We start from the raw sequence: 26,776 nt of genomic DNA on the forward strand, positions 1-26,776 counted from the left end.
TTTTCCAAAGAATACTAAGATGTAGCTGTCATGTACAATATAAACAAAAAAATAAAAAATACAACAGTATGGCATCTTCCTTCCATTCCACCATTAGTATGTCTTTGTATTTATTTTCTCATGAATACAAAAATTCCATAAAAGGTGTGCCAACCCGATGAAATAGTGACATCATAAAGCTAAAGCCATTATAGAAAGATTACCCAGCCCATTCCGAAATATCAAGATAGACTCAGCTCCCTTTTCATCATGTTGCTGCCTTTTTTTCCCCCTCATTGCTTTATACACATTAGAGAGAGGAGCTATATGTCATTACTGTAATACAAGATAAAAGTCAAAAGTTGGACTCTTTAAAGCAGCTTGCTAGGATTAGCAATAAAGAACTGTATAAGTCTCAGAAGAGCTTAGCGAGCAGAAACCAGGCCTCTAAACATCAGTCAATTTATATTAGAATTTCCATACATGCATTTGCTTGTTACTGTCAATATGCAAAAATGGTGCTTACCGACAAATAAAGCATAATGTACTCAAGCCAGCGCATCAATAACTGCATCTGAGCTTTAAAAGAAAATGCAAAAAGGGGAGAGAGCACAAAGATGGCTCATATGACATATATATCGCATTAAACATGAAAACGTCAGAAAAATAAAGCTGGCTCTTCGCTCTCACGACAGACCCTCCATTCATCTTAGTGGAGACTGTGGCTCAACAGGAAATAAATAGCATCCTGTCAGCTCCCGTATTTCATTGAGTTACACAGTCAGGTTTTCGTGTTATGGACGACTCTCATAGCACAGACCTCCTAGAAGAAGCAGAAGTGTAAGAGACCAGTGAGAGAAGAGTACATTAGGAAAAATGGAGTCAGAAACTTCAAGAACAGAGCAGTTCAAGCTCACGGTGGAACATCAATTAAATCAGATCACAGGCAAACAAAAACTAGCGAAAAGTGAAAGTGTCTGCTTTTATCATGATTTCAAATGGGCATATATAATGCATGAAATGAAAGCAGGCAAGGTAGACAGCAAGGGAGCGGCTAGAACCAAAGATGATTGACCGCCATCCTGGACACGGACTACTGGAAAACACAGCTAAGCTGAAGGAGTGATGCCAGAGGAACTGTTAGTTGTTGTGACTGGCAAGAATTTCAACATGCTTTTTTACAATACTTCACTAGAAACACTCTCAAAGTCCATCCTACTGTATCACTTCCAACTTGAAAGAATGATGCACTAAAATAAATCAAAAGTAACTAAGTAATTCATAATGTTAAAAAGACTTTTAATTAAAATAAATGCTGCTCGTTTGAGTCTCCGCAAAGAACACTGAAAAACTATAACTGTTTCCACAAAAATATTAAGCAGTATAACGGTTTTCAACATTGATGATAGTAAGGGTGCTTTCACACTTGATTCGCTTGCCTGGTCTGAACCCGAGTTTGATTGCTCCCCCCTCCCCCACTGGACTGCATTCATATTATTTTATGTGGTTCCGAACCGTGGTTCGTTTGCATCATCAAGCTAGCAGCTGTTTACCACATTGCTTAGTAACGGCAGCGCAGAAGTCGGCAAATGCATAACATTGCTCTCTACACTTTTATATATTACGTTTTTGAACCGTTCGTTTTGTTTACAAAGCTTCAGGTACATAACGGTACTTACGTCTGTCTTGCAAATGTACTGCAAATGCAATAAAGAACACTGAAGGCGAATCAAAATGAGACATAAGTTACAGCTTTCTGCTTGCAGCCCGTCCATCATGCTCATGAGGAAAGTGAGTGAAACAACCACACAAACACAAATTTTTATCAAATAATACAACATTAAATCAGGGTTCGAACAAGGTACATAAAGTGCTTGAAGTACTTGAATTTGACTTTTTGAAATTTAAGTCCTGGAAAACCCTTGAAAACAGCCATATTTTGAGAAGGTACTTTCAAGGTACTTGAATTTTTAAAAGGCAGTAACATAAAACTCCATAAAACAATATTTTTACGCAAAATTTACGATGCAGCGTGTCTGATATAAATACAGAGCCATTTCGCCTGGCTTTTAGCAGCACACGATATCTCACGATATTAACGTTACTCCTTGAGGTGAAAAGCTGTCTCGCGATATTAGTAAGATGGTAAAGTTGTGTTTGTGGTAAAACTTTTGATAGTGCTTGCATTATATTGTTCGGTCTTTTATTGCATGTGCTGTTAGTTTGGGTTTCTTTTGGCAATGCATATAAAGTCTGACGCGTTTTGTTTTGCACTGTTATCATTTACATGCATGGAGCCCGTCTCCATCTCAGTCCATAAACTCTTCCTCTGCTTATGCTGCGATTTTGTGTTTCTTAACATTGTAATGTAAATCATGTATAAAACTACCTATGCCAACACAGGATAATACACCAACATATTTCTGCGATTTGTTCTACATCGTGATTTCAAAATAAAAGTTCAAACCATCACGTTTGCAGGAGGCCAAATATAAAAATTACATGGATTTAAACGTCCTTGAATCACGCAGTAAAAGTGAAGCATGGCCAGGCCGTTGTAGGCCTATTTTATCAGGTTTGTTCAATAAAACAATGTACTGTAATTACTTGGTTTTAATACTATATTTGAACCAATTATTATTGCCTCATCGTTAGTTTATATATAAATAGTCATACTAAAGCCTGCTTTTCATTTAGATCTATTTGTAGTACTAAAAAATATCAGATTACTCAATTAACAAAATAATCAGTAGATTACTTGTTTACCAAAATAATCGTTAGTTACAGACCTATATTAGTTAAACTATCTAAAAATATCATATGTGGTTCCTGTTGCTCAGTGGTACAGGATTGTGTTATTAGCGCAAAAAGTTGTAGGTTTGATTCTCAGGGAACAATTGTGTATTAAATAAATTCAGTGCACACAGACCGAACTAGTTTAAGTCTTTGATTCTTTTAATTTTGATGATTTTGGCTCACATTTAACAAAAACCCAATAATTCAAACAAATCTCAACAAATTAGAATACTTAATGAGACCAAAAAAAAAACCTTTTTAGTGAATTGTTGGTCTTCTGGAAAGTATGCTTACTGTACATGTACTCAATACTTGGTAGGGGCTCCTTTTGGAGGTGATCAGTTTGTGGCACTGCTGAGGTGGTATGGAAGCCCAGGTTTTCTCTTCTTCTTCTTGACAATAGCCCATGGATTTTCTATAGGGTTCAGTTCTGTGAGTTTACTGTCAAACACACCAACACCATGGTCAGGTGCCAAATCTGCTGGAAAATGAAATCAACATCTTCAAAAAGCTGGTCAGCAGAAGGAAGCACGGAGTGCTCAAAATTTTTTTGGTAAATGGGTGCAGTGATTTTGGTTTTCAAAACACAATGGACCAACACCAGCAGAGGACATTACACCCCAAATCATCACAGACTGTGGAAACTTAACACTGGACTTCAAGCAGCTTGGGCTATGAGCTTCTCCACTCTTCCTCCAGACTCTAGGACCTTGGTTTCCAGTCTGTGTGCACTGAATTGATTTAATACACGAGTTTCACAATTTGTGTTGAATTTCTTAAATAAATGAACTTTTCCACGACAGTCTAATTTATTGAGATTAACCTCTACATATTAAATATGTTCATTTGCAAAAACATTTATTTTTCCTTGTGCATTCCAATTAATCTCAAACTCCAGTTGGGTTATTTTAATAATAAAAATAAAAAAATCTAATTAACAATAAAATAATAAAACATAAATCATAATTAAAAAAAACATGAACAAAAACATTTTTGAAAATAAAATAAAAAACTGAGTTATCTGTTTTTGCAAATGAACTCCTCGTATATACATACAAAAAAATTGTGTCACTGTTGTTGCTTTTTTAACATTTTGTGAAAAAGAGTTAGTATATAAACATTTAAAAAATATATATTTTTAAAATGTAATTTAAAAATTAGTTTGATTCAATCAGTAAAGATTAGGTTACATATGGATTATTACATTTATGGGTTACATGAGGGTAACCATGACCCAACAATATAAAAATTTTATTTGGCTTTCTAAGAACTGGTGGAAAATCATAACAGTAATAATGGATATTCTGTTGACAGTCGTAGCTTTTAAAAAAAAAAAACTACAAACATTCTTGGAAAAAAAATGCATTGCCTTTATCTTCCTCACCGAGGGTTAAGCAATATATTTCCCCAATTGCTTTCCCCTCACAGAATACATTTACAATTGATGTTAAAAGCACATTTATACGCTATAGTACAATGGGCTTTTGAAAGAATATGTACAGTATATAATCAATAACTAAAATATATTTGTCTTGCATCCATGAGCAATATAGTCATCCTTTAGGCTCAATGTCAAACACATAAGGAAATAATGAACAAACATCCCTTGTCATTTGAGATCCCAAACCTAACTCATCTTTGACATATGTCCCTCTAGTACAGATATTCAGCATCCAGCGGTTGCCATGCATCTGATGTTGGTGAACTCCAATGCTTTTTCCGGCATTTGCTCCCGCAGGTCTGACATTCAAGATCTCTCAATTATGTATGAACAGCAAGCAATATCCTTTACTGTCATGCCCACACAACATATTTCATCTTCCTGGGCACAGATGCCCAATCAAATTCTCCACGTAATTATGATGACTTATTAAAAATGAGCCCAAACACATTATTAGTAAGACTGCAGTTAGTCTCAGTGGCCAAAATTATTTCATTCATTAAAACAGCTTCTATTTTTAATCCGCGCACAATAGCCGAGAAGCCCATGACAACAGGTAAAATCCTGAGATATCGGGCAGCACAAGCATCAGTCAACATGTCAGCGTCTCTGAAAAGGTCGAGAAATAATGCAAAGTGGCTATTTTACAGCAGAATATGGGTCAGGGGAAATTTATTTTTTTTCTTCCTGTTATATGAAGTGATATATTTCATGTCCTTTTTCATGCAAACCATCCAGCTCAGTCGTGACTTACTGAAACTCACTGAAAATGTCAGTTTTTTTATAGGTCGTATAAATGGCCTTTTTGTGGCTGCGGTTTCCCGGTGTATAGAGTACAGCCACATCTTGGGAATACACAGCTCAGCGGAGAGAAAACATCTCAAACACCATGTTTATCTGCCACACAACATGCAGCCATTAAAAATACATGAGGCCACCATCCATTATTCCGTCTCCGAATGGCAAAATCTGCATTAAGCTTGAAGAATCCTTCTGTTTTAGGATAAATAAATAAAACAGGCACTTAGAGATTCCTCTTGCTTTATTATAGAGAGAGGAAATGCGCGTGTTTGCAGAGGAGCAGGAAATGTGCGGCGCTTTCTAAACACGGATGAATAAATCAAAACGGTTGCAATTAGGGCCTCGCATCTTTTCGGTTAATTCAAATGATTTTGCCACTTTTCTGAGAAAGTGCATTTAATATTTAAATGACTTGTTACTTTTTCAATACCCAGGTGATTCCTGCCGTAATGTGCCGACCAAGTCTTGTCAGCTGCGATTCGGGTGTAAATTCTGTAATCAGAAGCGGCGTCAATCTGACATGCAAAAAACTGAAAAATTTAGCAACACGAGACAAATGGAGAAATGCATGCTGAAACAAGGAAAAGCAGCACTGTGTACACAGTTTTACGATCTATAATTCATATCTCTCACATCCAACAACTTCTGTCCTGTTTTCTTGCCTCTCTTGTGTAATTTATGACTCTCAACATTGTGTGTCTTAAATTTTTGAGAGGTCTGTCAAAATGGATCTGCTGACATGGGGGTGAGTGTATTATGATTTACATTTTATTCCTGCAGATGAACGATAAAAACGCTGACAGCCGATATCTATAGTCAATAACTGAAGTGTGAATTTTATCTTTATCATTCTTGATGTAAATGGACCTAAACGCTTAAATAATACAAACGTTTTTAATCCAAGTGTATTTCTAAAATTATAAAATTTCACAATTATGATTTTAAGTGCTACAAAGATTGACTCCATTCACTTTTACTGTAAGTGCCTCACTGTAACCTTGATTTTTGCTATGATTGTTCTTCCAGAAAGGTGTTTTTTTTTTTTTTTTTTTTTTTTTTTTACATGGCGCCACAAATTCTGTTAATTGGTTGTACACAGCTTGTACTGAAACAGTAATATTTGTCTAATGTTACATTTAAATCAAGAACTGTGTGTCATTTAGACATCCTATTCCTCATGAAGCTTTTGTGATAAATGCTTCAGAAAGACCTGTATTCCTGCAAGCTGTATAAGATGCAAAAAAAATGATAATTTAGATCAGAGGTGCTGGTTGGATTAATGGTAAAACTTTAAGTGGCCTAACAAGCATACTTCAAATGATTAGCCTGCCAAATCTGAATCAGAAATGGAGATCCTCCTCTTTGACACGCTGCCCTGCTCCTGTCATTACTGGGCACACTGTAACCAACAAACAACAACTTTACATCCACAGCAAATGATACATAATTCAACAGATGCAGTGGAATGACCTCCAGGTAAACTTATATTTACTTTGCAGCTGTTAATGACTAAAGCTTTGATTAGCTCCTCTCTTAGAGGAGAGGATCCTAGACCTCACGCTTTGTTTTGTTCTGGAGTCAAAGGAGAGCTTCATACCCACAAAATAGACGATCTTCTAATTAAGATGGGCCATTTAACAACCAAAGTGCATTAATGCCTTCAAAATCAGTGTATTTCTCTTTTGCACAGCACCTCTGCCTAACTTGTTTAAAATGATCTTTGTCAGGTTTTTTTACATGGGTTCTGTATGTAGTGCATTAGAACCGAAATCTGCAGTAACATTAAAATGCACATGTGAATAATGTTAGAATGCAGTAAATTAATGGACTGTTTTGCCTTAGGGCAAAATGGAGGACGGACCCCCCATGAGTTTATTTTTCACGGCTTTGGTTATGCTTTCAACACTCTAATTGAATTTCAATGTACATTTGAAAAAGTCTTTATTAAAGTAACTCACTGATGTAAATCATACCTGATCTACTGTGGGACTGTCGCCCATTAAGTACATTCACGACATGCTCTTTCTGGTTTTATCTCATCTGTGTCATTATCATTTTCACTCATGACCAAAATATTACCCTGCGAAATAAGAACAGAGTAATTATGAATTTTATTCCACTGGGGGGGTCTTACTACGTTTTACATCAGGTAACAGGACAGTTTTATGAGGTCTGGACTCCATATTTGGAGTATATGGAACCTCATCTTTAATTCTACTATATAACAAGAAATATTATATTGTAATTCTCTAGACATTGAACAGTCTTTTATTCTTTTTGAAAAAAAAAAATAGTTTTTTTTTTTCATTTACTTTATTTTTTTTCAGGTACGGTTCCTTGCTACGTTTATGTTATAATTACAATTCATTAGATATTGTTATTAAAAAAAAAAATTTACAATCTGGCAAACTAAGGTAAGTGTAAATATGCATAGAATTTATTTTTAAATCAATAAAAAAAATTATATGAAACTATTTATATGTATAATGTAACATATATATATATATATATATATATATATATATATATATATATATATATATATATATATATATATATATATATATATATATATATATGTATGTATGTATGTATGTATATGTATTAGGGATGCACGATAATATCGGCACAACATCGGTATCGGCCGATAAAAGCTTAAAATGACCATTATCGGTATCGGCCGATATGAATATTTCTGCCGATGAGCCAAACCGATATTCTCCAAGTGAAATAATTGACCTGTTTTTCAGATGTGAATGTCTGTCTACATTTGTAAAATAATAAATTTATGGTAGAATCAATACAGAAGAGATACATGGATTTCTCTTCAGTAAAATTAAAGTTTAAATATATCAGTATATATTTGTAAATATATCAGTATATATTTGTATATATATCGATATCGGTATCGGCATCGGCCAAAATTATTTAGAAAATATCGGCATATCGAATATCGGCCAAAATCCAATATCGTGCATCCCTAATATGTATGTATATATGTATATACACATATACATATACATACACAGCAGTCAACATTTGGAGTGGATCAAAACCTTGTATCAAAGTTATCCTAAGACCTAAAACAAAATGTGTTCTTCTCTTAGAACAATTCAGAATATTTTTTTGGATCCACTTCAAAATTGGACTACTGTAATAGGTATAGGTATTTTATATAGAAAATGAATAATGTAGCATGATTAAAAAGTATATTCAGCAAAGTGCTGAATATTTACAACACATCGCTCTCTTTTCACTCAGCTTTCACTAGTACCCAAACTCTTCAGGCACTGATCTGTCTAAAGAAACAAAACAATTTTCCGTTTGCTCTGAATCTTGGCTCCTGAGGCCACAGGAGCCTTTGGGTGGCTGTCAGACAGCACGTCCACACGGCATCACAGACTCATCTCATGTCAGAGAGGGGCATCTCCAGCCATTAGAATTTATCAGCACATACTGTCCCCTGGAACATCATGCCCATCCCCCAAAAACCCCACAAAACAACCAGCCTGCCTCTTGGTCACAATGCCACATCTATTCAAATCAGCCCTTCATACACAAGACTGCAGCGGAAATTGGTCTTTTGTCACTCAAGATTAACAATCTCTTCCCAAATCCCCACGGAAAATTCCCAAGTCCCAGTCGCAGACGACTCAGTGACTCGCCGTGACGCAAATGCGCCTCTCGTCCAGGATGCTGAGTGTACTTTTAAATAGAAGTGTTTTAGTAAAAATCTATATCCACTGTTTCCACTAAACTCAAGAAGGTGGGCAAAACAGGATGAGCGCTCGGATAGGTTCAAGGGTTTCATCAGCTCGAGCTCAAAAATAGACCCTCGAACGCATAATTATCGGGGTTTGTATACACGCACTGAAAGTGAGAAAGAATCTGCCAGATGAAGTTAGCAGGGAGACGCCTGGCCCGATATTTCCTTTGTTGTTTGGTCAGGAAAGGGAAGGTTATTGTAAACCGACTCGAGAGTAAATAATCCCTACGTTTCTATAGCAAAGTCATAAACAGCCTGCAGAAACAAAGGCCGAAAAGACAATAAATCTAATGATGGTCAATTTTTGTTTAGTTTCCAAAGTGTTTTCGAGGGAAATTCTATTTTAAAACAAAGAGGCACCTCCATTTTTCCATGGAGAAGGGAAATCAGATGTTTCGGAGATTTCTGCGCTTCTTTTTTTATTTCTTCAAGTGAATAGCCCGTGTATTTTTCCTGGCAGGCCTGCAGTGTGTTGTGACAGATATATGGATACGGTTTTGTTATTCTGTCAAGAAACTTCCAGTATAACAAAACCTGTTTTTAGAGCTCAGTAGCAAAGGAAGTTTCAAAGTTCAAGATGTTTGAATCTATCCTTTGGCCCACACTCAAAATGTGACAGTAACTCATCCTAGACCTGATGGCTAACAATAGAATACTAAATAAATTAAAAAGCCATTCAAGGGGTTGATTTAGCTTTTTTTGAGCCAAACACATGAAGAGAGTTTAACAAAATCAGTTACAGAGTTGGTTTTGTGTTGACAATAAAAACATAATAAATTACATTCATTAAAGCTTATTTATATTACATTTTAGATTGTACTAATTTAATTTCAAAGCTTTAATAGGTCAGGTAAAAACTTGAAACCTGAATGCACTGTAAGTAGCTTTGGATAAAAGCGTCTGCTAAATCCATCAATTATTTTAAATGTATCTATTTTTAATTGCCAAATTGTAATTCCAGGTAATGCATTGTATGTTAGTAAACTAAGATTTTATAGACTTAAAGAAAACATAACATTTAAAAATCACATAAAAATCACCAAAACAATTGGTAACATTTAATATGCCATTTTAAATATATTTAAAATTATTCAAAATAGATCTATTTATATATTTTAAAAAATCAAACAAATAAACACTCATTACCATTTAGTGAATTGTAGTCTGTAAATGTATTTAGGTCTTTTATGCTCACCAAGGATGCATTTATTGGATTCAAAATAAAGTAAAAGCAATAACACGTGAAATATTATTAGAACTTAAAAAGGTTTCAATGTTGAAAACTGTTGTGTTGCTTAATATTTCAGTGGAAACTTTTGTTCAGTATGCCCATGCTTATTATTAATTCCTTTACAAAAACAAAAAAAAAACACTCCTACTGTCTCCAAACTTAAAATTCAGTTTGGTGATGCTAATGGCTCAAAAATGACACTGTCCACCTTTAACCTCTTTTCCAGGAAGAGTTGGCTAGTAAAACGTAGCAAGACTGTCTTATCGCGCTAATACATGAGCAAACACAAAAGTCTTTACCATGCGTCGTATGCACGGCACTGTACAGCTTACATGGCTTTTGGTAGCTGAGAGACATGATTATTCAGAGGTAATATTTTTATCTTAGCAGTTTGCAGAGCTTTGTTTGCCATTCTTTCAAGCAGGGGATAAAAGAGCAGCCTTGGCGTGCTGGCTCTGATTATGATCTAATTGTTAACATTCAGTGTGCCTTATTATCAATCTGGTGCCTTACAATGAGCAGTTAGAGCTTTGTTAGTGTTGGCAGAAGGCTCTGAGAGAGCGATTCTGCTACCGGTGGTGCATTACAGAAGTACTAGTTAGCGCTAAGGTGGCATGAGAGGAGCCCCTGCCGCCAATGACAACAACAACAACAAACAAACAGGAATTGATGGCAAGCGTTTATTATCTGGTTTAATTGCTCATCATCTGGAGGATCTGACAGTTGTGGTTAATGAGAGAGAGAGGAGAGGCGCAGGCTGTTGGCAGAGGGCTTCACGGCAAAGAGGATGCTGGGAGACGGGGAGGGAGAGTGGGGGAGTTTGACACCGAGATCTGGAGCAACTCATTCCAGTCGAACAGAAGCAGTCGATGCAAGCGAAAGGGTTTTCTAATCAAAATATCAGCCTTCGCTTTGGTTCCACGGAGCTCTTTGGAAGTCTTTTTAACCTGGATGTCATTAACACGCACTCAGAATCGGGCCTTGTGTGTAATCAGATGGCGAACACACACAGGATATCACAAAAACTGAGCCCCTTCCTAAAGATCTCATCTGGGCTACAGGCCTGGACACGGTTCAAACAGGGACCTCCCAGACACTGCAACATCAGGCACGTATGAAATGAGTTCAAACTTCACCTACTGCAAACATCGCCTGCCTAAAAGATTTTAGCTCAGACCAGGACAAGACTGTGAGATGTGTGTCACAGTTAAATCGAAATCTGTCCTGCTCACCGCTGCATACCTGTCACAGTCAGAAATGAAAAAAAGATTTCAGAGCACAACTGATCATGTGATTCTTCATCATCACAGAATTACACCAAAGACTGCATTGGATATTTACATTTATATTAATCATTTGGCAGACACTTTTATCCAAAACAAATTACAAATGAGGACAATGGAAGCGATATTTATATGATAAATATAACTGTATTTAATAGATAACTATATATGGATATAACCTTTATATAAAATGTTTTCCTTAACCTACACTGAGAAAAGCAGCTTGTGGATAGAAATATTTAAAAAGTTATTATAATAATAAAAAAGTAATTTGTTTTATTTGATATGTGGAGTTCTTAAGCCCTAAAAATGACACAAATTTTAATGGTTAACTTTTTTTTTTGTTTCATTTTTTTTTATTTTTATGAAATTAATACTTTTATTCAGCAAGGATGCATTAAAGTAATTAAAAGTGACAGCGAAGACATGTATATTTGTAATGTTACAAAAAAGATTCAAATTTTAAAGATTTTTTTTTTTTTTTTATTATTATTAAAACAATCTTGAAACAAAAAATGTTTGCATAAAACGTATGAAATTAAATACATTATAATTTATTTTAATTTACATTTGAGTGTTAGTATATATATATATATATATATATATATATATATATATATATATATATATATATATATATATATATATATATATATATTTCCAGGATTAAATTAGATTTTTAATCTCAAATTTTCAATGTTGTCTCAGACTTTTGGAGCCCACAGTTGTGTTATGAAATAACTTGAAGCATCCATTATGTGTATTGGGCTATTTTTGGAATTGCTTTGTATGACACGCAAATGGGGAGTTGTAGATAAGGCCTAATGCACAGCCACAAATAGATGTTACATTACTCTTCATTATACAATGATGTATGCAATAAAAAGGACCATTTTTGCGAAAGCAAATGGGCTTTAAGAGCAATCTCTTCATACCACTCATGTGTCACACTAATAAAAAAGACTTTTCCATTCATTTCCAAAACATTATAATAAATGGCAAATTGAAGACACAAAGAAAACTGCTTCATCAGCTTTAACTTACTAAGAGGGGCATGATGCCAACAGGGAACACCCTCCCAAAAAACACTGCTGCTAAACTCATTCACAAATCTCCCATTGAGAAACTCTGAAACACAGCGTATGCCTGCATTTGGACCACTGCTGCACACATGGGAATCATTAGGGCACACAAGTTGGCGAGTGTCCCTAGCAACCAGCTGCATCTGTTTATGTTTACCTTCACGCTCCTACCAGCTAATGCCATGAGTACATCTGCTACTGTGCAACGAAGCTGTGGTTACATGCATGGTTGACCCATGATTCTGTAATTGCCCAGCAAGTAAGATAAAGAGTCAGAGCGTAACCACCAAAGCCTTCCCTTCCCTTCCAAGAGCCTCTTTCCTCTGCCAGCTCTTGTCCTGTTGTGGAAAGCTCATTGCTGAATTGGTTCAACAAATTGAGCCACAATAGTAAGACTGCTTTTACAAACCAGGGCCAGAAATACTCTCCAAAAAAAACACCTATTTTAATTAAAAAAGTTCAGTTGCTGCCTTAAATTAAGTATAAGTATATACAAATACACAAGTGATTTTAATTTTAATTACATTATTTATTTTTTTCACACAGCTTATTGAAACAAAGTTCAATTTACTTAATTTTGATGAGTTGATGTAAAAAACATAAGTTGTCATTATTTACTATTATTTAATCTTTGCACAGGCCAAAAGTCATGTAAAACCCATTTAAACCTAAAATGTAGGCTTATTAAATTACGTTAAAATATGTTTTCCTGTTTTTTCTGTTTTAATTACAGAACATTTTCTTCATTTCCTAGAATTAATGTCAAAGAGGATATTTATAAATGTTTATAATAATAATAATTATTATTATTATTAAATTAATACTTTTATTCAGCAAGGATGCATTAAAGTAATCAAAAGTGACATCAAAGACATGTATATTTGTAATGTTACAAAAAGATTCAAATTGTTAAGAATTTTTTTTTTATGAATAATAATACAAATATTTGATTTTTTTCATAATTAAATTAACATAAGAATTAATTTAGACATTTAAAAACATTTAATAAATTAGAACATTTTCACTGGTGGACTTTTGTTTTTTTTTATACATACATACATATATATATATATATATATATTTCTTTTTTTAATACAAGAACGAAGTTTTGTTAATGTGTGAATGTTTAGCTCATATTGTTATCAATTATAACAATTAAAAACATCTCTGAAAGCAATGCAAGATTTTACCAGTGTGTGGTTTCAAACATCTCACAGATGTGCAACTCGTATGAAAAAGAAAAGGAGGGGAACATGAAAGGAATTTTTAAGCCTACACTAATAACATAATGGCTCAAAACAGCCACATGAAAGACTTGAGATGTTGGTGTGCTTTGTGCCGTTATTGTGTTTCCTGTTCACAAGTTCATGCAACAGATGCCAAAGAAAACTCTGGCGGCGTGGCCCCCCTCTGACCCCCTGGGTGAGAATTACACTGTGCCGGAGTGCAAAGCTCTAGAGGACACAATATCCAACGCATACAAATGTGCTCTTGTTTTGTCATTTAATATAGAACACATACTGTTAGACACAAACGCGATCAGGATGAGAAAGGGTTGTTCTTTGGTTTGCTCAAATATCGAGACTGTAATCACTATAAATTTTACGAGTGTCAGTGGTCTTTCTTCCAGATGCTCTGAATTTAGAAGAATATCTTGACTGGGTTACATTAAAATGGCCTGCCCTTTCAAAAGTCTAATTGAATTCATTCAAGCATGGGAAATTGCGCAGTAAAGGCAAATTAACTAACCTCACATCTGAGGTTGTTTTCCCACTAAATCTAAGAATGCACATCAATGCCCAGTATTTATGTTTTATGAATAAAAAAAATGTAAAAAGCACATAAAGTGTCAGTCATGCATGTGAGTAAACCATATATATGCCTTTTGAACAACTGACACTGACCTCAAAATGCTGTTTTAGACACATTGCTCATTGCCTTGGAATCTTCAGCGAAAGCCAAACATAGAACAACACTGACCTCTTCTGTCTATTCCTCATACTGCCACGAAGAGATAGTCTGCATTTACTGGAACTAAAAAGACCAAGATGCATATTTAAAAATGACAGCTAAAAATACGAGATCACATCCTTGAATAAAAAACTCTCTTATGTTGTAGACTGATGCCACATGGCAGGATTCAGCAAGACGGCATCTCCAGAACACAAAAATTGGTTTTATTCAATAAACACTTTGTGTATTAATCCAGGTTATATAGCATTCATAATATCATGTCTTTTTTTTCCAGAAAGAATCCTACAGGATTTAATATACCATATATATCTATATATAATCTATGAAAGGGATAATGCATGGAAAATAGTTCATTTAAGAAGTACAAAACAATCAGGATAGCAACAAACTGAACACTACAACATTACAGTAATATAACTAGGTTCATTTGAACTAATATCAATAATTGAGACGCAAAAAGGTGCCAGTTGCATTTGTAAGAAACAAGTTAGAGTGAGTCGCAGTGTGATACAAGAGATATGAAAATAATGCCAGTGTTAGCCCTAACTGTTAAATGTCCAAATACATAACTAATTAAGAGTGAAGAAGTAATTGTGTTCAATCTTTTGTTTTCTATTGTTATTATGTCAAAATAACTGATAGTTGATGGAGACCCAGTTTCGAGACCATTTTCACTACTTTGATTATCAAAATAATATGCAGCAATATATGGATGTTGTGATTGACAAATGGGAAAAGTGTATTCCGGAGAGCAACGTAATAAAGTATCTTTACAGCTCTAAATACATCTGCGTATATAATCACAGATTACGGAAAACCAGAGATGCTGTATTAAAGATACTAATTTTATGCTCTAGGAAATAAAGTAGAGAGCTAAGTATTGAGCTACATTTGCTAAACTGCCAGGCACTTTCTGTTTTTCAGGGAAACGACAGGGCTATATTGTGCAACTATTTTTTTAATGCTAGACACCACATTTATTTGTGAGATGTGACACACACAGCTGAGGGAGTTCTGAGACAGTAGTTCGTATTTAAATGGCATGACCAGCACAGTCTTTGATGTAATCATTCCCCACGTGTGATTCCAACGGCACTTCGCTTGTCAACGGAAAAGATGCATGGGTCCACTTGACTGTTGTGTTGTAAATCCCAGACTGAGGGAAAATGGCGCTTGAATGTGTAGCTGTATTTCAAACTGTGATTACATCTGTTGTGATTAATGGACTACCAATAGTAATAGTGTTGTTTGGAAAATCACTGGCACATGTGCTGCAGTTGGTACCTGCATTTCCATCCGTCCTGCATCGCGGCCCCTCACTGTCAACGATGCACGGATGAACTTCTCCAGAGATCTCTGTTGTTCTTTGGCAGTAAACTAGAGCTGCAAATACTTCTGTATCATTATCTCTGTGTATGTTGGAGTACTCAATGATGTACTAAGAGCCTCTGTTGTTTGAAGTTGTTGGGACTGTACCGAGGTTATGCTGGTTTCCTCATCAGAAGTCTGTGATGCTGTGGATACAGTCTCTGGTGCCACAGAAGGAGTAAACTCTTTGTTTAAACCAACAGGAACTTCTGGCTTGCCTGTAATCCCCTCAGTCACATTAGCTTCTTGTGGATCATCACGCATTAAATGGAGCTGTGATTTTAACCTCTCTGAAAAACAATTGTAGCAACCTGAAGATCTGAATACTTGATTCAGGACAGTTTTAAAGACTAACTAACTTGAACATGGTTAGGTGTTTTCACTGTCCTCTGCAATTTGAGTTTTTAGAGAGAGAAAAGGCACCTTGAAATGAATCAGGAACTTGTTGAAAAGACACTAACCTGAACAAGGTGAGGTGTTTTCCATAGTCCAGTGCATTTTGTGATTTGTCTCTTTAAAGGTGAGAACAGCATCTATCTTGTAGAAACTTTGCTGAAGTTTCTCACCTGTCTGACCAATGCACTCCTAAAAAACAGAAGAAATATATAAAATACTGATGCCATATTTAAACCAATTACCAGATTTGATCCAATTATAAATTATCATATATATATATATATATATATATATATATATATATATATATATATATTTATATATATATATATATATATATATAAAAATGTAAAATGCAAAAATCCTCATTTCAAAGCTCTAAAATGCACAACTATTTTTATATGAAATTGATTTATATTACAAAATATTTGTAATAAAAAATACATTTTAAATACTATTTGTATTCAGATAAATTCAAGACACTAAAAATCACTGTTTTCTATTTTAATATATTTTACAAAGTATTTTATTTCTGTGCTAGCAAAGCTGAATTTTCAGCATCATTACTCCATTACTTTCTTCAGTATCACATTATTATGTGCTGGTTTGGTCCTCAAGAAACATTTCTTCTCATTATCGATGTTAAAAAAAATTATCTGATGAAAAGAAAGATTAAAAGGACTGCATTTATCAGAAATAAAAAGAAAATGTAACAATTTAAACACCTTTACTGTCATTTTATGATCAATTTAAGACAACATTGCTGAAGAACAATATTGGTAGTGTATGTAAAATGATAAACTTCTGACCCTTTTCTGCTGAATGTGGGATGTGGGAATGATAAGCTGCACAAAGTCACTTGTCTCTGACCAGGTGAACGTGTCAGTCTGTTCCAGAATCACACTGCTGACTGACAGGGTCTCGTTTTGATATCCACCTCTTTTGGTCAAACCCATACGCCGTTTATAGACATGCAGCACGGTGTCTTCAGACGCTGACTGGTTCACTGAAGGAAACATGCAGAATGGCTATTAAATATGTAAGTGATACAACTTTGCAAAATAAGCAAGATATGCGCCATGATATGACCATAATAATAACAAACCATTTGGACAGGTCGCCTCCATGCTGTAGGCATAATGGCCACTGACCAGTTTGAGAGGTAAGAAATGTCCTTCAGATTTGAACACCTAAAAGAGATGTAGACTTTTAGTGAAAATCAAGCTGCTGCTGATGCACTGTTTAAAGCACACACTGAATTAAATAAGAGGTAATTGTTCAATAAGTTTGGATACTTTTAACTCAACATAAGCACAAAGGATTAAGCATTTGGTCCTGTATGAGCTGAGTGTAAAACATGCTATTCAATTACAGACCGTTAGGTGGCACAATTTACATGGTCAGAAAAAAATTACCAAGTCTCAGTATCAGTGACAGAAATACTCCTCAGATTGAAAATATGAATTTTTTCATTTTCCTTTTTTGAAATACCTGCCAATAAGGAATTTTCTCTCAGAAATCAATACTTTTACTCACACATAATGATTTTATATTCTTCAAACAGCCTTATAAAGGTAAAAAGTGATATATATATCTCAACTCTAGGGGAATTTTTGCTCTATTGATAGAGTATTACAAATCCTCCCAGACACAAACTGGCATAGTCTTACCTGCACAGGAGTTAAGATGGTGTCTCTCCTCCCCTGAACTGTTATGTTTGGTTTATGCATTTCAACATTTACTTGAATAAGACTGGAATCCTCCAAAGCCACCACCAGACTCCCACTCAAGGCCAGAGACCAGTCGAGCTGGATGGAAAAATCACATCAGAAGAGTTCCACAACAGATACATTCATCTCTTCATAACCTCACATATCAACACATTTATTAGAAATTACCTCATTATTCCAGTTATCCACAGGGATCTCTCTGGTGACCTTCAACACACACAAACAAAGTTGTTGTTGTTTTTTAACGGAAGGGAAAAAGGATTATCCCATCACTCTGTTCTTACCTGAATGAAGTCTGAATCACACTTGATGTACTCTCTGTTTGGAGGCGCTAGCACCGCTGGACACTTCATCAGAAACTTTTGAGTCCTGCCTCCTAAACGACTTACTCTCTTCAGCAGGTTCAGCACAATCATATAATTGCCATGCTGAAAAAGAAAATAACGACAAAATGTTATTCTGAGAAGCAGTGATAAAGTGACAGATTCTTACCAGCAACACACTGCAGAAGCGAATGTTTCAGTGTCAAACAAGGACATTTTCTAACCTCTAACTGGACAAAACATCCACTGTACATGACTCTGAAGATATAGTTCTTTTCCAGATCTCTGTGCAGGGCAAACCCACATGAAGAAAGCTGATGGTTCAGATTCTCCATGGATACCAAACCCACTGAAAAGAGTTAGAGATTTATGAAACTAGTACACAGAAAACATCTAGAAATTTCTAGAAAAATCTACTTTTTTTCTTTTAAAATAGTGGTCATGCTCACACCTTACACTGCCTGTCTTGCTGTGTGACATACAGACTTCATAAAGTAATTAAATTAATATATTAAGTGTCTTTAATTTTAAGAAAGTTTTAGTTAATATTTAAGATTATGTGGTTCATATATAGTGTAATTCCATTAATATATTTCATATACTATTTTTGTTATATATATTTTAGAATATTTCATGTTATTATTTTGTGCAACAGTTTGAGAACACGTTATTATTTCTGGCAAAAGTCCATTTCTGTGGCCAAAAAGATGTTTAATATGCATTTTTTTTATAAAACTGATGGTGTGCTGTCTTTATTAAAAATGAATTCTATAATATCAGCAGAATAATTATATTTCCTCAAAGGAATAACATCACTACAGTCCAATAAGATGTGTTTTACAGACATTACATTCTAGCATAGTATATAAATAGGGATCTTAACCAAATAATTAAGAATAAATGACATTTAGTATAAATGACATTATATCAAAGTGTAAAATATGTAATTATGTGGATACTATTTATTTTTTCCAAAAAGCTTTTATTATACAGGTGAAAATTTGTTCATGGTGTTCCATAGATCGGTTTGTTTTCCTCTCGTGTTAAATTCAGAAATTCCATGTCCATATAGCTCACCTTGAATTCGTAATATTCCAGAAAGCCAAAGCCTCAGTCCCTCAATTCTCATTCTATGGATCCAAAGCTCCATGTACTCAGAGAAACATTCCACATCACCTTCTAGCAAAGTAAAACTCAATCCGTTTTAACTATTTTGCTACAGTGTAAATAGTAACTTAAATATAAGTAAAGTAATAATTACCTGCCATGCTTGAAGATGGATTTGCCACCCAGTCTCTCTTCTGAAGTCGCAAAACATTTCCCCAAATGGGCAAAATGAAGTGTCTATGTCAAGCAAAAGGAAAACAGAAATAATTTTAGTAATATTACAGGAGAAAATACTAAATGCATAAGCACATAGCTACTTACAATGAAATAAGTAAAACACTTGTGAGCATCACCGCCATGTTTCATTCGGTGCTTGTGCACAGAGGAGAGACACGAGTGCTTTTATACTGCTAACAAGTCAGCTGTGTTTGGCCTTTTAGGTTACAGGTGAGTGTGAGAGCAAGGCTGACCCCCTTCATAATAAAACTATACAGCACGCACAAGTGTGAAAAAAAGCAATGAAAGGAGGGAAACCTGCACCTGCATGACAATAAAAATCTCTCTTCCTTTCTTCCATTCACTCATTCCAACTCACATGAGACTGTGCTTTTGCAATAAAAACATAAGGGCCACTTCAAGAGTTCACAGCTGTTATCAAAAACTATGCAAGATTACTGCACAGAAATCCTTCATTCAGATGTGACTGTGATATCAAATAGCATGTTTATAGGTAGAATTAATATTGATTACATCGTTGTAGGCACTATGATATACACCTGGCTGTGTCATTCCTGGCTATTACAAAACTATAAAAACAATTGTAGGACTTAACAACACCCATTAGATGGCTGATCAAACAATTTCAGTTTCCCTGAGTGAAACCAGACATTGTATGATAAAGACTTTGAACTGAATGCTGGAATGTTATAGTATTATTACAACACAGACAAAATGATCACACATTTCCCCCCATTTTTAAGGGTATATATATATATAACCAATATATTTAGGTGATTCAAGTTATTGTTTTGTTATACATACACAGATTATTTTACTCAAACTCTGTTTCACACTGTTACTATTAAGAGCCTTTGTCTTTAAATCCATTGTTTTCCAGGGCTTTTGTCTGTTCTGAATCTGATGTAACAAACCTGTAAGATGTGATATGAGAAGCTTTCAATCCTACAGTGAATTCTTGCATGTTTGACATTATTTCAACATCTTTAAATAAAAATAACAACACTACCGGTCTATCAAGATCACAAACAAACAAGCTAAAATCACACCAGCTGAAACAGTATACCACAAACTACGTTTTGCGTTTAAAAAGTCAACATTTTAGATTGACAAACCCCTCCATGCGTTGTGATGCGACGCTCCAAACTGATGATGTCATTTTTTCAGTGACGCAGCTGGGTGGCCATTTTATCATTTTAGGGGGTCGGAACGGCAACTGGATGGATTAGTCCACGCGGTATTTATTTTTTAATACTTTATATAGCGTGTTTTAATCATAAACGGTAGATAATCAAGTATAGTCGACGAGTAGGTGTTTGCAAACGCTGACAACAAGCGGGAACAGGGTGCTACGCTACGCGCCATTCATTCCTATCGTGCACTCGACTAGCAAGTAGCTTAGCTTAGCTAATGGCACCCCGCATTATTTGACGACAGTCGAAGGTAAACAATAAATATCAGACTTGTTGCCAACTAATTTGTGGTTGTATTTACTTCTGAGTTCTTTCCGGTGTACTAGTCTCGGTTTCAGCCCCGTCTGTTGTCTTATAGCTGAATTACTAATCTGCTCGGAAGCTGTTAGCACAGCCCGCGCTCTCAGTGTAAACATGACGGAGTGTTATATTCGCGTCGCGGAGGACGAGAACGAGGAGCCGATGGAGATCCCGTCCGAGGAGGACGGCACCGTGCTGCTCTCCACCGTCTCCGCGCAGTTTCCCGGAGCCTGCGGCCTTCGATACCGTAGCCCCGTGTCTCAGTGCATGAGAGGGGTCCGACTGGTGGAGGGGGTTCTTCATGCGCCCGAGGCAGACTGGGGCAGTCTGGTATATGTGGTCAATTATCCAAAAGGTAAGCTCAGATATGGTACTGTTGTGTTTGATTGCAGTTACATCAAATAATTTGGGACTTGATGCTCAGAAAATATGGTATTAAGTCATTCACACACTTATTCCACTACTAATGCACAATAGTGCATGTAAATCCAATGTAGTTGATTGTCTTTAATTAAATCAAAGAACCATAATAATATAATATGATACATTTCCAGATAATAAGAGGAAGATGGATGAAATGGATGCTGCATCGGCTGTGAAGATCAAGAGAGGTGTGCAGAAGACATCAGATTTGATTGTGCTTGGGTTGCCATGGAAAACAACTGAGCAAGACCTTAAAGATTACTTCAGTACTTTTGGAGAGGTGATCATGGTGCAGGTTAGTATGAACAAACCTAAAGGGACAGTTCATCCCAAACATAAAAATAAATGACTTGCTCTCATGTGGTTCCAAACCTGTATGTGATGGGTTTTCATGTGTGGAGAATGTTTATGTTGCTCTCTTTCATTCATTGAAAGTGGATGGTAGCTGCTAAGGGCTTTTTAAGCTTTCAATCTACAAAAAAAAAAAGCTTGGCAGTAGGCAATAATATACTTGATATGCAATATTATGTCTTCTGAAAATCTACAATGGCTTTATATGGGAAAAGAGACTGGAATTTTAAATCTGCATTTATGTAAAATCTTACCTAACCCTCTGATGTTTTTTTTTTTTTTTTTTTTTTTTTTTTTTTTTGCTTTATTGCAATGGTAACAAAATAGGTGACACTTGTGGCATTTGCTAAATACACAACAATTGCGGACATTATTAGAAAAGGCTAAATTAACTTAACATACAATTAACAATTGTGATGAATTTCGACTATAGGAAAATCTTCCACAATAAAGTAGTATTTGATAATTCACTTTAGTTGTATGGAAATGAGCAGCTCAGGATTCTGCTGTAAACAACTCCTTTGGGGTTAAAAAGAAAGGAAAAAATTACAGGCTTCAAAAACTATGAGTAAATAATAATAGAATTTTCATTTTGGGGTTAACTATTACTTAATGTCATGTCATGTCATGTTTGACCTGTTCCCTCAGGTGAAAAGAGATGCAAAGACCGGAAATTCCAAAGGATTTGGTTTTGTAAGATTTACAGACTATGAAACACAAGTAAAAGCCATGTCCCAGCGGCATATGATTGATGGAAGATGGTGCGACTGCAAACTTCCCAACTCAAAGGTATTTCCATGTTTAACACACATACAAGTGCATCTCAATGAATTAGAATGTCATGGAAAAGTTCTTTTATTTCAGTAATTCAACTCAAATTGTGAAACTCGTATATTAAATTCAATGCACACACAGACTGAAGTAGTTTAAGTCTTTGGTTCTTTTAATTGTGATGATTTTGGCTCACATTTAACAAAAACCCACCAATTCATAATCTCAACAAATTAGAACAATCACAAGACCAATAAAAAAAAAACTTTGTCACCATATTCTAATTAGTTGACATAGTGAATTGGTGGGTTTTTGTTAAATGTGAGCCAAAATCATCACAATTAAAAGAACCAAAGACTTAAACTAATTCAATCCGTGCGCATTGAATTTATTTAATAAACACAAGTGTATTACAATTTGAGTATTAAAGTTTCACAATTTGAGTTCAATTACTGAAATAAATGAACTATTCCACAACATTCTAATTTATTGAGATGTAGTTCTCAATTTTATACTCATTTTATAAGTTATACTTGTGCTTATAGATTAGAACATATACACATTTCATGTTTCAAATGTTTTGTGATGCCCTTGTCGTTGTGAACATTGCATGAGTAGACCCTGTTTTCTATTAAATGATCTAGTATTTCCTGGAACAGGCTGGCCCGGATGAGCCTATGAGAAGCAGGAAAGTATTTGTGGGCCGCTGCACCGAGGACATGACAGCCGATGAGCTTAGACAGTTTTTTATGCAGTACGGCGAAGTCACAGACGTGTTCATTCCCAAACCTTTCCGAGCCTTTGCCTTTGTCACCTTTGCTGATGATCAGGTCGGTCTACGGTGTTTTTTGTTCTCATTATTTGGCTTGCCCTCATTCTCTTCTCAAATTAATGCATGGTGGTTTTGTTCCAGGTTGCCCAGTCTCTGTGTGGCGAGGACCTGATCATTAAAGGAACCAGTGTGCACATCTCCAGTGCTGAGCCAAAGCACAATAATAGTAGGCAAATGATGGATCGTGGGCGGTTCGGGGGGTTTGGGGGGCAGGGCTTTGGCAGTAGTCGCAGTCCCAACAGTAATGTGAATTTTGGGGCCCTTAGTTTGAATCCAGCCATGATGGCAGCTGCTCAGGCAGCCCTTCAGAATAGCTGGGGCATGATGGGAATGCTGGCCAATCAGCAGAATCAGACAGCCGCTTCCGGCACAACCCCTAGCGGACAGAACAGCGGTGGTAGAGATCAGAACCAGAGTTACAACACAAGCAGCAATAACTACAACACCGGCAGCTCAGCTAGTCTTGGGTGGGGGGCGGGAACCAATTCAGGCTCGAGCGGTGGGTTCAACTCCGGTTTTGGATCTAGCATGGAGACAAAGTCCAGCTGGGGAATGTAGAGAGATTTCAATTGGGTCTTGGAAGTATCCTTATATGTAGATTGTATGGTAAGTATTTTGAGAGAAGAAAGTTTAGTCAGATATTATGTCCCTTCAATATTTGCCTTTGATTTTGTAAAACTGAATGTTCTTCGTATACATATAATGATTGCTCTTTAAGATTAGAGTGGTTGAAATTATTAGGAATGAAATGAACACTATAATTTTTTGTTTCCCCTTATGGATATAGTTCATTTTGTGTCAGGCATTTCAGTATGCCCACATATCTGAGCATCTGTTACCATTTCAGTGCCCTCTCAACGTACAGTACATTTAAAGTTGCTCCATGTGGAAAGCCATTTGAGTTCTGTTTTCTGCAATTTTTTTTCCCTCAACGTTTTTTATGGTCAAGCCTTCATAAATCTCTTCTGCAGTTCATCACCTCTTTTCCAATTTCCCGGGAAGAAGCCCCCCGTTGGCCGCAATGTTCGAGCGATCTCAGTATCCGTTCCCTTCTTCCCATGTGTAAATGCTTTGCCATGAAAGAGCACAGCTTCACTCTACATATACTGTGTTAAGACGGTGGGTGTTGTCTTTTTTTCCCCTTTTCATGGATGAAATCTGTCCGCTTTTTTGAGAGCTGAGAATGATATGGTGATGGATTGTGGGTGCGCCAGGAGTGAGAGACTGAATGAGCGAACGCGCTGAGAGAGAGAGAGAACTTGAGAACGAAAAGCGACATGCTGACTGTGAGAAGAACCTGTGTGAGCGAGTGTGAACGAAGGCAGCGAGTGTTCTTTTTCTGTAGGACCATCAGAAGGACATTCATTTACATTCTTCCGTCCCTCTTGTTCTGTCTACCTTCCTTCCTCCCTTTCTTATATTGCAATCATATATAAAGAGCTGCATTTAAAAAAGAAAAAAGATAAGTAGTGGAATGTTTTAAGTGATCTGCTAAGTATTTGTGTTCTTGCTTAATAATTTGATGTGAATGCTGTGTATGGTGTGTGTTCTATCTCGCTGTTACTGAACTTGCGTGTGAACGTGATGCAATGCTGTCTGTGGGCGGGGCTCTGGGAGTGGGCAGTGAATGAGGGCAAGCGTGAGCACTGAGTGGCTTAAGTGGGGTGATGTTTTGATGATGAAAGCGAAGAATGCTTCAAGAAGAGGTTGCTTTTGTTATGTGTTTTGAATGCTTTTTATATGTTTTGTGTATCTAAGGGAACTCAAATAAAAAAAAAAAATAGTTTGACTAGTTATTTTGATAGTGGCTTATTTGCTTCAAGACATTAATTGAATTGCAAACACTTATTTAATTCGCATGTATAGGGACGTTGGACTCGGCTGGCCCAGGTTTACCTCAGAACCCCGAGTGAAGTCAAAAATGGGAGAGCTGAAGACAGAAGTTCACACAGTCCATCTGTGGAGACTGCTGCTGTATGCCTTTAACCTGAAAAGGGACTACGTCACTTCACTGTAACCAGATTTCAGTTTTTGAAATTCGAATGGACAATTCCCATTTGCCCTGAGTGCATGACTGAAGACAGTCCATGGCAATCTAAAAGCAGAGTTAAATCGGTGTGTTTGTGGATCAGTCCTATTGCGATACATTCATGTCCATGCTCGTGTATTTCCAGCTCTGTTTTATGCAAGAAGTCAGTGCAGTCATCGAACTTGCTTTTAAGTCTTTCTTCTGTTTGATTGCTTTTACATGATCTGTCCCACTGTAAATATAGTTTAGTGAAAGTTAAAAAGGCCTATTTTTCATACAGTGTACTGTTGTGGGTGAACAGATAGGATTTTGTGAATGGGGTTTATGTTATCAATGACTTGAATCACTTTTCAAAATACTTAATAAACATACACAGAGGAATTGTATCGTTTTTTTTTTTTTTTTACTTGGAAGATGTACAACAATATTGGGGGTTTGAAGTGATAAAAAAAAAACATGTACTGGATTAAACCTGCTGGTTTAGTATAGTGCAAAGTACTAGTTTTTAGTATAAAACAAACATGCTATTTAGTAGTTTTGATGATTGTCTTGTTAATGAAATATCAATATAACATGCAGAACTGCAGATAGATTTACCTTAATGTAAATGACTGCTGGATATAAAATGCAAGAATTTTCTTACTAAACTTGAAACAATTTAATAAAGTTTATAGTTTATTGGATATCTTATGTTGTTGAAGTTTGACCTGCAATATAATTTTTTTTTTCTCTTTCAAATTCTTCAGTAAACGTATCGAGTTATAAAGTTGAATTGATTGAAAGCCATTTTCGGTGGGACTTCTGTCCTGGGCGGATGAATATTTTGCCACACAGGTAAGTACTATGAGTGTTAACCTGTACACTCACACGATGACAGGTGAAGAAGACGTATCGGACGGCTGGTTGTCGGACAATTAGAAATTGAAAGAATAGAAAGAAGACAATTTTGTTAAGATTAAAATTATGGCAAACCCTCTGGTTCCAGTTCAACTGCGCGGAGTCGGACGTATCACGTGCTTAAATTAGCTGGACTACTTGCATTAACTGCGTCATGACAGCGAAGATGATTAATCCTTTTTCTCAAATATGATATTAACAATATTTGCCAACAGAACGAAACAATTTGTTTGTTTACTTTTATTGTAAGTGACTTTCTATAGAAAAAGTTTCATTCCACCCTTGCCTTTCCGTTAGGTGGTGCGACAAATTTCCAAAAGCCTCCATTAGTTCCTTGTCTTTCCGCTAGGTGATGCCAAACCTTCATTTAATAATGACTAGACTTCACACTTTGTTCGCAAAGGTATAATGACGTATAGCATAGAAGTGTCAATTGTAATTTTGAAGGTTGCAGAAGTTACAGGAC

At 35.8% G+C, this 26,776-nt stretch overlaps 2 protein-coding genes across 13 annotated transcripts; one reads left to right on the plus strand and one right to left on the minus strand.

Annotated features, from left to right (window-relative positions):
* Positions 1-13,438: 13,438 nt before the first annotated feature.
* Positions 13,439-20,764, minus strand: cb23h1orf127 (chromosome B23 C1orf127 homolog). Of its 5 annotated transcripts, XM_052594072.1 has the most exons (12): positions 19,873-20,623; positions 19,599-19,763; positions 19,432-19,514; positions 19,248-19,349; positions 18,395-18,519; positions 18,132-18,275; positions 18,016-18,054; positions 17,788-17,925; positions 17,223-17,307; positions 16,927-17,123; positions 16,183-16,306; positions 13,439-16,011 (listed from the first exon to the last, which is right to left on the minus strand). In XM_052594072.1, exons 2-12 carry the CDS (start codon positions 19,634-19,636, stop codon positions 15,731-15,733), a joined length of 1,356 nt encoding a protein of 451 aa, XP_052450032.1. In that variant the 5' UTR covers positions 19,637-19,763; positions 19,873-20,623; the 3' UTR covers positions 13,439-15,730. The 5 variants fall into 5 exon arrangements, with proteins under 5 accessions (XP_052450032.1, XP_052450029.1, XP_052450030.1 ...); XM_052594069.1 differs by lacking the exons at positions 19,599-19,763; positions 19,873-20,623 and adding an exon at positions 20,630-20,764; XM_052594070.1 differs by lacking the exon at positions 19,599-19,763 and having other exon boundaries at positions 20,429-20,623.
* On the plus strand, positions 20,638-25,794 carry tardbpa (TAR DNA binding protein a). Of its 8 annotated transcripts, none has more exons than XR_008182586.1 (7): positions 20,707-21,362; positions 21,562-21,725; positions 22,430-22,570; positions 23,212-23,382; positions 23,466-23,550; positions 24,356-24,503; positions 25,251-25,794. XR_008182586.1 is itself a non-coding variant. In XM_052594078.1 (6 exons), the coding sequence occupies exons 2-6, from the start codon at positions 21,122-21,124 to the stop codon at positions 23,940-23,942; spliced, it is 1,209 nt and encodes a 402-aa protein (XP_052450038.1). In that variant the 5' UTR covers positions 20,638-20,751; positions 21,066-21,121; the 3' UTR covers positions 23,943-25,180. The 8 variants fall into 8 exon arrangements, 6 of the variants coding, with proteins under 6 accessions (XP_052450038.1, XP_052450034.1, XP_052450039.1 ...); XR_008182585.1 differs by having other exon boundaries at positions 20,710-21,362; positions 23,197-23,382; XM_052594078.1 differs by lacking the exon at positions 25,251-25,794 and having other exon boundaries at positions 20,638-20,751; positions 21,066-21,362; positions 23,197-23,382; positions 23,466-25,180.
* Positions 25,795-26,776: the final 982 nt, after the last annotated feature.

This window comes from Carassius gibelio, chromosome B23 (genome assembly GCF_023724105.1).
Source record: "Carassius gibelio isolate Cgi1373 ecotype wild population from Czech Republic chromosome B23, carGib1.2-hapl.c, whole genome shotgun sequence".
In the NCBI taxonomy this organism is placed as follows: domain Eukaryota; kingdom Metazoa; phylum Chordata; class Actinopteri; order Cypriniformes; family Cyprinidae; genus Carassius; species Carassius gibelio.